This window comes from Paroedura picta, chromosome 6 (assembly GCF_049243985.1).
Source record: "Paroedura picta isolate Pp20150507F chromosome 6, Ppicta_v3.0, whole genome shotgun sequence".
Lineage (NCBI taxonomy): Eukaryota > Metazoa > Chordata > Lepidosauria > Squamata > Gekkonidae > Paroedura > Paroedura picta.
Window position 1 is genome coordinate 63,370,682 of NC_135374.1, and position 13,726 is coordinate 63,384,407.

Here is a 13,726-nt window from a genome sequence, read left to right on the forward strand (position 1 = left end):
TTCTATGATTCTAAACTGAGTCTTAATTGAGGTAGGAATGTCACTTGTGGCATGTGAGTGGTGGTAACCAAAGGGTTTTTTTTTCATTGATACACTTGCCCTATGGAAGATGTGCAGTAACGTCAAGTTCTCTTTCAATCCTTGTGATTCGGTTCCTTGAATGGAAGGGAACACAAAGGAAAATGGGCAAGGTTTGTTTCAAAATCCTGACATTCAAACTATTTTTGAAACTGACTAGAGCAGCTGCAAAGCTCCCTTTTCTTATTGGAGACTTGGTGGATTCTGTAATGTGTTATCAGGCACTGTGAAAAATGGAAAAGAGTCACCAGCCTCTTTGATTGCCAGTCTTTCCCTCCCTATCTCTTCCTCCTCCCATTGCCACATCCCATCCCCCATGCAAGCACAAGATCTATCATTTTAAAATACATAAAACCGATGGGTGGGCTTGGAAATAATAGCATCTCTATTGTGAAGAAAGCCCATCTCACTTTCTGCAGGCTCCTGGAAAGAAAATTGCAGGGGATGGTGGGGGGAGGAATTTTCCCATCTAGGGTGGGGATGGGAGCACAGGATCAGACCATATGTGTGCAAAAACATGCAGCAGAATTACTTAGGGCCCTTCCGCACTCCATAAATATAGTGAAATGCTTATCTGGTGAAGATGCTACATTTTTTGGCATTTTGCATGGCATCCAGCATCCAAGCAGCAAACCGCTACATCCTCCATTTTTAAACGCTAACTGGGGAATTGTATAAAGTGGATTCCCCAGGCTAAAAGGCATGAGCTACAGGAGAGCATCCAGCAGGCCATACACTAAAGAAAAGCATTATCTCCGCCTCCAATGTCCCACCATCACACTCGCCTCCCTCTCCCTTCTCCCAGGGACGTTGGTTTTTTTTAAGCAAACTGCCTGGAGCAAAGAATAGGTATACAAACGTGCAGGCAAAGCAAAAAATATTTCCCCCAAGTTGTCACACAAAACATGCCTTTCTAAAGTCCCCCCCCCCAAAAAAAATCAGGAACAAGATTAATTTTTTTCACTAGCAAGACATGTGAGTCCATAATGGGTGGCATTCAAAAGTTCTCTTTGTGCGTACTTAAAATTGATGCCACAAAACCAGTAAGCAAACCATACTTGTGCTTTCCATATATGTGTGCCCTTTCATTATATCCAGGCAACATTACTTTAATATCAGGTAGCATATTTTTAAGTAGACCCAGGTGCTGAGGTGCAGTATGTGTGAAAGGAATCTGTTACAAACAGACATGGGCCCTACAAGATGAACAAGTGTGACCTCGTGCGAATTGAGATTGCTAATGTATTTTTTAATCTCTCTTTTTAAATGTCAGGTACCAAATTAATGCCCAAACAGAGCTTGCTGTGCGCTACAATGACATTTCCCCACTTGAGAACCATCACTGTGCTGTGGCTTTCCAAATTCTCGCACAGCCGGAATGCAACATATTTTCAAATATCGACCAGGAACAGTTCAAACGGATAAGGCAGGTATGCGTTACAATTCAAAATATTGGTGCCAAGTTCTTGTCCATGAAGAAATAGTTAACAAGAGTGTTTTGAAGGATATAAACATTTTCCCCCACTACTGAGGAATTACAGCCTGTCATAATTTGGGGTTAGGAAGAAAACCTTTCAAGTCATCGTTGCTCTGAGAAGTCTTGAATGTCTCATTTTGGAGGTTAAAATGCTTTCCAGTTTTGATCAGAGTATTATTTGCTTATAGCATGTCCCCACAGTACTTTCCCCAAGTCCAAAAAGATGTGTGGTGGAAAAGATTTTAAAAGGGACAATCAGGAGGCAAGGGAGATTACACGTGTGCATGGTAGATATTTTTAAAAATTTTAAATTATTTTCCACAGGGAATAATTACTTTAATCCTAGCAACAGACATGGCAAGACATGCTGAAATATTAGACTCTTTCAAGGAAATACTTGACAATTTTGACTATTCAAATGAAGAACATGTTATACAGGTAAGACCATCCTGATATGTTTTCAGCATATGATGCATATTATTAAATAGTAGGTTCAATAAGGCACAGAGTCACTCATGGAAAGAACATCAGTTCTTGATTAGATCACACCAACTGAACTAGAACACACAGCCCACCACCCGAACATAAATACAGTCCAAGGTTCTCACGAAAGCCTGTGATTGGTTACATATGAGTCCTCAGGTTCAAGCTGATTGGACCATTCAAATGATGGAGCCTGCACTTTAACCAATGGCATTCAATGTCTCCACTGTTAGAATCACACTTCCCACTCTGTGGGTTCTCTTCACTGCACAACACGTATAAAGGCAGCAAGGAGAAGGTACAGGAATGATTTGTCTGTTTCAGAAGAATGATTAATGTGCCTTGTGTATTATTTATAAAAGAAAGGGGAGAGAGGTTTTCTAAATGATCTTTGTCACCAGTTTCTCAGTGGATTGCACTGCCCATCTTCCTGATTCCCAGTTTTAGTAAGAATGGTCTGACGGATAAGCACCACACTCCTGTCTCTTAAAAAATTATAAAAATGCAAATCTTCTTCCTTCGTAGCCCTATACTCAGACCAATTCTGCACAGAGGCATAAAATTTGCACCGCATCCTACTTGCAAACACGTGGTTGTAAACTGCACATTTGCAAGCTTTCTGACGAGAAATCCCTCCCACATTTTCCCACCACCTTGTTGCGGCTTTTTGCCTCCCAATGAAGCAGCAAGGAAAAACAACACAAACTTCTCCCCCCACTCCTCAGCTTGTCAGTGACCACAAGCCACCAATCCCATCACAGTGCTTGTTTCAGGGACTCAAACTTTCTTCTCCCCCAAGCCCTGAAATTAATTTTTTTAAGTGCACTTCCACATTGCTATGGAGAAACGCCACAACAGTCAAACAGTTTTTTTTTTAAACTAACACTTCCACATTGCCTTGGGATCACACCACAACAATAAAGCAATTCTTCCTCTTCAGGGGATTGTTGGTATAATGATCTCTGTTTATGTTTGGGTAGATTTGTGATAGGCTGACCATGGTAACTTGACCCCGATGAGTGATTGTTCACAGTAAGGTGCTAAAACAAAGAACATGGATGCCTAGCTGGTCAGGAGAGGGCCGCTTCATCACACACACACATCCTTCTCCCGGTTCTTCCCCCACCACCAGATAACACAAACGGGAATGTGTTTTAGCTTTGCAGTCCTGCAGCAACTCACCATTATTAATTTTTTAAATAAGATTTTTATTTTTCAACATGGTAGAAGCAAAGTAGATACATATAATACACATTAGTAAAGCTATAGTTTAGACTCTAAACATATTATAATAGTCAACCCCCCCCCTTTCCCAGTATATTTTACTTTCTTAAATAGTTCAAATAAGGACCCCATTGTTCTTGAAAAACTTCTTCAGTTTTTCCATTAACACTTAATGTCAATTTAGCCATCTTGGCGAGATCCACCAGTTTGCTCAGCCAATCTTCTATTGAAGGTAGCTCCTGGGTTTTCCATTTTCTGGCCAGAACTAGTCTTGCTGCCGTCATCGCATAGAAGAATAGGCTTCTTGTTTGTGTTGGGAGGCACTGCAGTGATAGGCTTAATAACATATATTCAGGCTTCAAAGGAACATTCAGATCCCACATTTTCTGCATTATAGCATGAACTTTAGCCCAGTACTTGTATACTTTTTCACATTTCCACCATGTATGATAGAAAGAACCTACTTTATCTGATATTTCCAACATTTATTATCACAACTTTTTGCAAGTTTATTATTATTTTTAATCATGATCTGGAAATGGTGAGGAGAGGGTGGGTGCGAGGGTGGGTGTGAGGGTGGGCAAAATGCTGCCGAGACTGTCATGCGTTTCTACCTTCACACAGACTTGTCCCTGTTTGCTCCCCAGATTGCTGGGTGGCAAGAAGTGGCAAATCGAGTTTTGGCAATTTCCCTCATTGGCCCATTATGCACGGCCGCCGAAACGGCGATTTCGGGTCACATGGAAAACGCGGAGGGGGAAGACGCGACGCATACCGGTTATACATGGGGCGGGGCGCGACGGCGGCAAAACCCAGAGTAACCGATTATGCACGCGCCGATCCGGGCGCCGCTTCTGGTTGCGCCCCGCTCACCCGGAAGCTGCGCTTTCTTCCGCGTTTCACTGACGCGGCTTTTTCGGCGGCATGCACCGAAGCTGCAGCCGGTTGCAGCCGGCTCCGTGCGTTATCCGTGATTTTAGTCGCCGCCATTCCACCCCGAATGTGCGCTAAAACCCCCGTGCATAATGGGTCATTGCAGAGCAAATCTGCTGAAAACTCACATCAACCCTGCACAGCCTTGGGTTGCTGCCAATGTCATGTGAAAGCTGCACTAAAACCCGAGAGCAACAAGAGGCTGTCCTGGGGGCAAATTCTTCGTGCAGAATTAGTCTCTGGGTTGGGAGAGAGACTAATTTCCATTTTCATAAGAAACACACTCCAGTTAAGGTAAACTAAAAGTACTATCAGAAAAATATGTGAAGATAGGAATGTCTTCAGATTGAAGGTCACAGTGGGAAAGGAGCTTCAGGCTGAAAACCTGAACTTTGATATTTGCAGTTGAAGGCTAGATGCTGAATACAAAGCAATCCAGATTAAGGAATAAACATTTCTCTCTACCCATCTTGTGCTACTACCACTGAAGCCTTCTCTGGTATTGTTAATGGATTCTGCACACAGAATACTCTGTTGAGATATCTGCCCTCCTCAAAGCCTGTCCTCCCCAGGCTCCACTATATCTAGGAATTTCTCAACTCAAAGTCAGCAACCTTAGGTTGGTTATGACCAGAGAAAGAGTTTTTTTTAACTGGTGGCTCCTCTCCTGTAGATCATAGAATCATAGAATCATAGAGTTGGAAGGGACCTCATGGGTCATCTAGTCCTACACCCTGCACTATGCAGGACACTCACATCCCAATCGGTCATCCATTGTAACCTGCCACACCCTTGAGCCTTCACAAAAATCAGCCTCTCCGTCAGATGGCTATCCAGCCTCTGTTTAAAAATTTCCAAAAATGGAGAACCCACCACCTCCTGAGGAAGCCTGTTCCACTGAGAAACTGTCAGGAACTTCTTCTGGATGTTGAGATGAATTTTCTTTTGAATTAATTTCATCCCATTGGTTCTGGTCCGTCCCTCCCGGGCAAGAGAGAACAACTCTGCTCCATCCTCTACATGGCAGCCTTTTAAATACTTGAAGATGGTTATCAGATCCCATCTCAGTTGTCTTCTCTCCAGGCAAAACAGACAAACCTGGTCCCTAAACCTTGCCTTGCATTTGTCTTACTCTCTGTTAAGCATATGGCCAAAATATTTCTTTCTATCTAGGCTTTTCATTAAGGGGAGGTTGAGCTTTTAAAATTGTTTTTATAATCTACTTCAGATTTTCACAGTTTTTTATCATTCAGAACCCCCTGAAATATTCTTCAGGATTAGAGAAATGGCAGAAGTGGCATGATTGTGCAGAATATGGTTGGGAAGCAGAGCTGTGCACATACCTACCCAGGGCCCCTTCCTTTCATACGCCCACCAAGTTCATCATTGGCCATTTTGGGAAGTAAAGGTATTAACATGACCATATATGGTCATATCACAGAAATATTTAACAAATTAAAAAACTATTAAAATTAATTAACTCCCTCCCATTCAGGAAACTCTTGCAAGGCTGTGAAGAAACCCCAGAGTTTCATGAAACCCTGGCTGAGAAAGACTGGCCTACTTATAACCTGAGGACTATTTTATGAAAATTGTTTCTGGCTACTAATGTTGCCTTTATGTTATGGCTGCATTTCTTATGGATAGGTTTTTTAAAGTTTGTTTGTTTTTTTTAATTGGGTTTTAATTAGTAAGCCACCTCAAGAAGGTTCTCCAGAGAGGCAATATATAAATTTTCTTAATACATAAATAATTATGAGGGAAGGTATTTATTAAAAATGTGACAGTTTTTCTACAAATCTATGAACTCCCAAACAATACAGAAACCATGTGTGTCAAATTTAAATAACATCCTTCTAGCAGGCAGAAAAGTCTAAATTAGAAATAGGATATAGATCATCATATCTTCTGTGGACACAAAGCCTCCATTGTGCATATAGGCCTCACCTGCCTACAAGGAGAGTTTCATTCACATTAAAAGGATCTGCTCACAGATCCAGGAACACCACATGTCAGCTGGAACACACATGCAGTTCTAGATGGAGAGACCTAAGATCAGGCCCACACACTGTTGGATATTGCACTACTGTTGAGCTTAGCAATAATTCAAGTTTGGATTATCCTTGGTACGTAAGTCAGTCCAGTCACAAATGATTGCTATAGCACAACAAAAGTGTAATATCCAGTGATGGATGGATGCAATGCAAGCACCAACTATGTTGCACTGAGATCACTAGCCGGTGATTCATTGTGTTCTACTGCTCAGGACTGGAATTCTGTGTTACTTTCATCCCAATGGAAAATGGAGGAAACCATTTCTGATCAATGGCACAGATAAATATGGCAGTACTTTTAACATTTTGCTTTCCTACTTTCAGCTGAAGATGGTACTGATCAAATGCTGTGATATCTCCAATGAGGTGCGCCCAATGGAAGTGGCTGAACCATGGGTGGACTGCTTATTAGAGGAGTATTTTATGCAGGTAAGAGTGCTCCTTAAGCAGCAAGGCAATCATTCTACTTTTAGCCCCGGACTAAAAGGTTCTGTGTGACATGCTCTGTCCACCTAACTGAAGAAGCTTTCCCTGTAAAGTCAGGAAAGTGTGTCATTGTGACAGGATTCACCAGATAAAAGAGCCTACAATTGACTGTCATGTATAGCCTGAAAAGGATCATCACCATTTAGAAATACAAATGTCACTAAATTGCTACTTTGTTCTCTCTAATAGAGCTGTTTTTGCAAGTTAACTCAGCATGTAAACAGGAGTGAACCCCCAAAGGGCAAGAACTGTGACTGTAGAAAAAGTCAGTTAAATGAGCAGTGCTAAGTGGGTCAGGTTTGGATTATTTATGTCTGCATAGATTGCTTTGAAACACTCATGACTAAGTCTAAAACAAAGGACTGTGAAAGAAAGAAAGAAAGAAAGAAAGAAAGAAAGAAAGAAAGAAAGAAAGAAAGAAAGAAAGAAAGAAAGAAAGAAAGAAAGAAAGAAAACTCTGCTCATTTCGAAAGGACAATCTAATTAGTATTAAAAGCACCTTATGGTCCCACAGTAATCACTAGATTTCCACTGGAGGTGGTTTATTACAGGAATCAACAAAAAAAATTAAAGCTAAGTGACTCTCCCACATGCTAATAAATTAGCTTGTGTACAATCTGGGGCAGCTGGCCGAATGTCAAACAAAGCTAAATCGTGATAGGAAGCACAAGTAGGCACTTCTGTGATTTCTTATTTGGGGAAAATGCATCAGCTGTATTCAGTGGGCCAGACCAGTCAGGAAATGACAGCTCTCGATAAAGTATTGAGGTTGCCTTTCATTCATTTGACCCAGCCAGTGGTTTTCCCTCAACTCAGACACACACATACCCCATTTCTAAGTGACTTTACTCTGTTCCTTACTCTAGTGTCTGAACATGGCCCATAATGGGAAATGGTATGACTACTTGGGAGTAAGGGACGCATTGGACAAGGCTCTGGGTGATCTTGTATGTGTGTGTGTTTAATGGGTAAACATTTGGGAAAGAACTGCGGCAAGGGCAATCCACACAGAAGCTCTGGAAGCTCATTCGATGGCCCCTTGATGCCTCAGCATGCAAGAAATGGATTGAGACTCCCCCTTCCTCCACACTGCAGCCCCAGCCAGAATCATGTCGCCCACCCCACAAATGGTTTCCTTCTGCATAAACATGTTTCAGTGCTGGCTGATGACCATCAAGGATTATTTGCATATACTTGAAATTTACATAGGCATCTTTTCATAGTTATCCTTATCCAGTCATGGCACTGCAAGCTGTTTACTTTCTCTTCTGAGGAAGGTTTCAGAGGGAAGCCAAGTTGGTCTGTAGTTGAAGAGCTATAATCTAGTCCAGTCGTTCCTTAGAGCAGTGGTCCCCAACCCCTGGGCCGGAGACCGGTACCAGTCCGTGGATCAGTTGGTACCGGACCGCAGCTTCTCCTCGTCCTCCTCCCCGGCTGTTGCCTCAGGGGCTGCCCTGCCACTCTGCCACAGGCTCACCTTTGGTGCTCTCCGGCGCCCGCCATGGCTGGGGCTCCCCCTCGGAGTGGCACTGTGCAACCGCTGCTGGCAGCGCCTCCCAGCAGGCAGCAGGAAGTCAGGGATGCCAGCAAGAAAGCAAGTGGAACAGGGGCTCAGGTGTGGCAACGTCCCTCAGGAAAAGACTACCCCCCCCAAGGCCTCAGTAAAATTGTCAAGCGTTGACCGGTCCCCAGTGATAAAAAGGTTGGGGACTACTGCCTTAGAGATCAACAAGATTTCTGGAGTACAAGTTTTTGAGAGTCAAAGTTTCCCTTGCTGGATACAGTAGGAAGCTTTGACTGTCAAATGCTGATATCCTGAAAATCGAGTCTCTAAAGTGCTGCTGGACTCAGATCTAGGTTCTTCTGATGAAAGGGAATAATTGGAATGGGAAAGTGGAGCCTGTAGGAACATTGCAGGAAGGAAGTGCAGGAAGGAGAGGAGTGCACGGGGACTTTGCACCATCATTTGTTTTGGAAGCCAGCGTGTCATCACTCATTAGTGAGGAAAATGTACTTCTCACTTGCTCAGGCGCACTTTCTTCTTTTCCAAGTGGTGGCTAACATTAATATGAATATCCGCAGGTTTTAAAAAAGGATGTTGGCTCTGGTACCTGTACTCTCGCATAACTAGGGTTGCCAGCCTCTAGGTGGAGCCTAGAGACATCTCAGAATTACAGGTGATCTCCAGACCACAGAGATCAGGTCTGCTGGAGAATGTGGCTGCTTTGGAGGGTGGATTCTGTGGCATTGTACAGTTCCTTCTTCTATCCAGGTTCCATCTTCCCCAAGCTCTACCTCCAAATCTCCAGGAATATCATAATTCAGAGTTGACACCCTATTCTGCTCGTCTTTATCATGAACATTAGAATAAATATTCAAAATTAGCAAATGAATGCCCATAATGTATACAAGGCTGTAGAATCCCACTTTTCTTGTTGCTAAATCTCAATTAATTTTGTGCTGAATTGTGATTTCCCCCTTCCGTAGCCCCAGCATATACATAGTCCTGCCCACCTTTTCCTGGACACCTGTCTTAAAACTTTCACTGTCTTTTGCATGATGGGTGTGTGTGTGGAGAGATTTCTGGAATATCCTGTGATACAGGCTGCAGTCCAGAACACACCAACTAGGCAGTGTCCCATGGAAACTCCTGAGTATACATGCTTAGTATTATACTGGTAATAATTGGGTAGGGAATTTATTGCCTTCGCTGCCCATTTGTGAGAAATTACCCCAAGGAATTTGCTGCCTCTGTTTTAGAGTGACCGGGAAAAGTCTGAAGGCCTTCCAGTGGCCCCTTTTATGGACCGAGACAAAGTGACCAAACCTACAGCACAGATTGGCTTCCTGAAGTTTGTCCTGATTCCAATGTTTGAAACTGTGACAAAGGTAAGCTATGAAATGGCAGCGTTAGTGTCTTAAATCTATTAGATTAGTAATTGCTTCCCAGCCTGTGGGTTGTCTCAAAAATGTTCTTTACTTGAACACATTTAAAATATTAACTTTTTAATGTAAGTATTCATAAAAACTGAATATTAACATAGAAGAAACATTCTCTTTTATTTCCCACACAAGAGGGAACACCTTTGGTCTCTAAAACCAAAAGGAGACTTTTTCTTCAGAACTTCTGTTTTATCCATGTATACAAGCTTAGTGATAAATCATATCCATGTTTTAAATTATTTCAGCAACAGCTACAAATACCTACAGTAGTGCAACCATAGCTGCCTTGATGATGCTAATGGATTCATAGGATTAAGGTGACTGAGATGTCATCAGATGACAGCCCCAATAAGTTACTAATATTTCAGTTAGGATCCAGAAAATTCAGTTAGGCTGCAAAAATGTATTTATTTATTTATTTATTTAATTACATGTATATACTGTTATAAATCTATAATACCAATTTGATTCATTTTTATCATGTAAATATTTTTAAACAAACTCCTGAGAATAAATCAAGATGGGTAGCCATGTTGGTCTGCTTGTAGCAATAAAAAAAGAACAAGAGTCCAGGAGCACTTCAAAGGCTAACAAAATTTGTGGCAGTGTAGGAGCTTTTGTGAATCACTGCTCACTTCTCCAGATATAGGATTCTTGCTCTTTTCTGGACAATAAAGTTTCACTGACCCTCCTTCATTTTAGCTTTTTCCAGAGGTTGAAGAAGTGTTGCTCCAACCTCTGTGGGAATCTAGAGACCGCTATGAGGAGCTGAAGCAAATCGATGACACCATGAAAGAGGTAAGAGGGACTCCTTCAAGGATTTCTTTCTCAAAGAACTAGAAGGCTGTGTGCAGACTTCCATGCATGAAGTGGTACCCTAGAAATTTCCCTAAGGGACTTTATCCTTTCAAGGCCAATGAGACCCAAAATGACATTATTTCTAAAATTCTGCATCTGAAGAAATGTGTAATCTGTGAATCCCAATAAAAAGGGGCCTGCTGAGGTTAGCCAGTGGCTGGTACAGTATGACATTTTTAAGGACAATGGACGGTCTTCCTCAGACCCTTTTAGTCTCCTTTCAGCCCAGGGAATGCCATATGCAGATACTGGTCAGCATCAAGAACGCCCCTCATTGACAGCAGGCTTTCATTGCCTTTGCAACCACATTCTGCACATGTTGGATAATGCACTTCCAGCACTTCAAAGTAGATTCCTGTTCCACACAGGAAAGCCCAGCGGCAAAAGGCCATAGAAAGTGCATTATACAAGATGTGTGGAATGGATGTGAAGAATAGGTTCTCAGGACTCTTCTGTCTCCTTCTCTTCCTTGCCCTTCCGTGCTCTCAGTCTCCTACCCAGAACCTGGAAGCCTCTTCTCCTTGTCTTTCCCTATCTCCATTAAAGCCAATCTGCCTCAGCTTCCCAGCAGCCAGCCTGCACTTCCATTTCTCCATGTCTTATGGTGTTTCCTAGACTTTGGGAACTGTCTTTGTGTATGCGTTTGGCTTTCAAACCCAGTCATTAATAACACCGCTACCTGCCATGGCATGTAAAAACCAACTCCTTAATAATGATGAAATTAAATCAGGGAGATTCTATGAAAGCTGCTTTTGAATTAATAGGAGGCAGTATCAGGACTAACAAGCACACCATTCATTTACAAAGTACTCAGCACTGTTATAAATTAGTGCTGACAGGAAATCTGAAGTATTGTACAAAATTTGTAGAGAGAGTTTATAAAGGATGGTGGATGTTCTTTACCAGGCCCCTTCACTTATATCCTTTCCAATACTCCTGCTGGGCATAGCAGACAAGGTATTTCGTGTGTGGTAGAATGGTTTAAAAAACAAACCGCCCCCCCCCCCCCAAATCTGCTTTCCAATCAAAGTGGTTGCTATGGGAGAAAATGTATGAGACTTCATAGTATATATAATCCACTGCAGTTTAGCCATGCTGAAAATGCATTGACCAGCTCAGTAATGCTGAAGGAATTCTTTTTGTTGATGTGCACTGATGTGCGTAGGTGGCACTGGTTCAGATCAACAAGGTCTTTGGCTCCTGGACTCCTGTTAAACAAACATTGTTGAGAGTCGGAAAGGAGAGAAAGAGCCTAAGGAAATACTCAAGCCTCCCTTGCAATAAATTCAAGAATGCTGCATGTTGAAAGGGCTGCCTGATCCTAAGCATGCTTGCTTCCTTCCAGTCAAATGCCTGTAGAACTTCAGCCCGAGGTCTTTTCCTATGGGCATTCGACTTCTGATAGTGGATGGATTTTTAAAAAGATTTTTAAAAGGTTTCATCCCCTTTAAGGATAAAACACTGTCCTACCACAGTTAATGAAGCTTTTTGCTCCAATGTGGGCTGTATTTTATCCTTAAGGTGTGTGAAACCATTACACTTAAATTACATCATAGCTGCAGGAACAAATGGGAACTTTGAAGCATGTTGGCGAATTTAAAATGTACATTTTTATTCTAAGTGTGTCTGGTGAAAAAAACTTTGTGATTTCTGCCTCAGAGGTGAAATTCTCAAGTGATTAGGTAAGCTACTAGAGCCCCAATTGCTGTCAGAGTAATTAACAAAGCAACAGTGCCTAACCTAATTAAAGAGTAAGAGTAAATAAAGGTTTGTTTAGGAAGTAATATACTTGATAGGATAGAGAAGGGACAGATATAGGTTCTACCTACACCACTAGCTAACAGAGAGAGTAAGGCTGAGTGAATCACATTGTGTAGGTGGTTGGATTAGATAACCCTGGAGGTTCCTTCCAAGATTCCATTATTCTGTGAACCACTTCCGAGAGCACCAGTAAGGTCAGAGTCAGAAAATGGCTCTCAAGAGGACTGGAAGTGGCAGGGTGCATAATGTCCTGCAGTGCCCATACTAATTTTCTTTATCCTACTCTTTTCAAAATATGTTTCATAGAATTTTGCAGAACTGTGGAAACCTGTGGACAGGCGAGAGTGGGCCAATTCTGTTATCATTTGACACCATTGACTTATTCAGTTGAATAACTATTAGGGGCAACACTTGTTGGCATCCTGAATTATGAGATCATTTGGTTTATAGGATTACTGATAGGATGCTGAGAACATTAAGTATCATTACCATAGACCAATGACCAAGTGGAGACAATGCAGGATTGTGCATTTCCCCACACATCTATCCCACATGCCTGTCCCACTTCCAGTGCCATTAGATGTCCATTCTTGGGGTCATGATTGACTATGGCACATGCACCATTCAAAGTGTGTAGCTTTAAGCAGTGTAGATAATCCAGAAACTCTGAGGATCAGCTCCTTTATCTGGGCTAAGCTGATTGGATTTCACACATATACTGACATTAACTTGCAATGGATGTCCGATGGCACAGGTGAGATACGCGTATCAGCTGTATTCTTGTTCTGTCACCACATGTGGAATAGACTGGAGATAATATAATCTGGTTGGCTTGATGGTTTTTTCCTTTGCTCGAGAACTGAAGCCTCAGAGAAAGAAATATAGTAGCTGCTGCCCACCAAGCCCTGGTACTTGGTAACCCAAACTGTTTTTAGAGAAACCTATACAAGAGCCATTGCAAACTCCATTAGAATTAATGTAACTCATGCTGTGGCAAATGACTCAACTAATGAATCAGCAGCCCTTCATCTGTCAATGAGTCAGCAGTTCTGTTCTACTCTTAATTCTAGTTACAGAAGAAGAAGAATGAAAGTTTGGCCACAGAAGGAAGGGGAAAGTAAGAAGCAAAGCATATGACAGGGCTCATCAAGGTAATGCATGTTCTTTCAAATTAAGAATTACAGCACATTGTCCAAACCTTTAGATACTTCAGAGTCAACTGCCATGTTTCTCTTTAGTACTCTGAAAAAGGTTCCGGATCTTAGTTCCAGTGGCATTAATCCTTAATTGATGCTGTTCATTAGTGGGCATATGCAAGATCCCAAATTCCACAGAGTTCTCTTCCTGGCAGCATAGCGTTGCTCAGTAACAGTAAAACATATAGACGAAAAGTTTCCATTAATGGAAAGGGCTCCTGTAATTTCCACCA

At 42.0% G+C, this 13,726-nt stretch overlaps 1 protein-coding gene across 9 annotated transcripts in view; it reads left to right on the top strand.

Annotated features, from left to right (window-relative positions):
• Positions 1–13,726, top strand: part of PDE9A (phosphodiesterase 9A) — a 94,277-nt gene that overhangs the window by 74,975 nt on the left and 5,576 nt on the right. For all 9 annotated transcript variants that reach the window (XM_077342791.1, XM_077342792.1, XM_077342798.1 and 6 more), the window contains 6 exons: positions 1,352–1,508; positions 1,880–1,993; positions 6,574–6,678; positions 9,496–9,624; positions 10,381–10,476; positions 13,368–13,448. In XM_077342791.1, coding sequence (XP_077198906.1) covers positions 1,352–1,508; positions 1,880–1,993; positions 6,574–6,678; positions 9,496–9,624; positions 10,381–10,476; positions 13,368–13,418 — 652 coding nt within the window. In that variant the 3' untranslated portion in view covers positions 13,419–13,448. The remainder of the gene's footprint in view (positions 1–1,351; positions 1,509–1,879; positions 1,994–6,573; positions 6,679–9,495; positions 9,625–10,380; positions 10,477–13,367; positions 13,449–13,726) is intronic.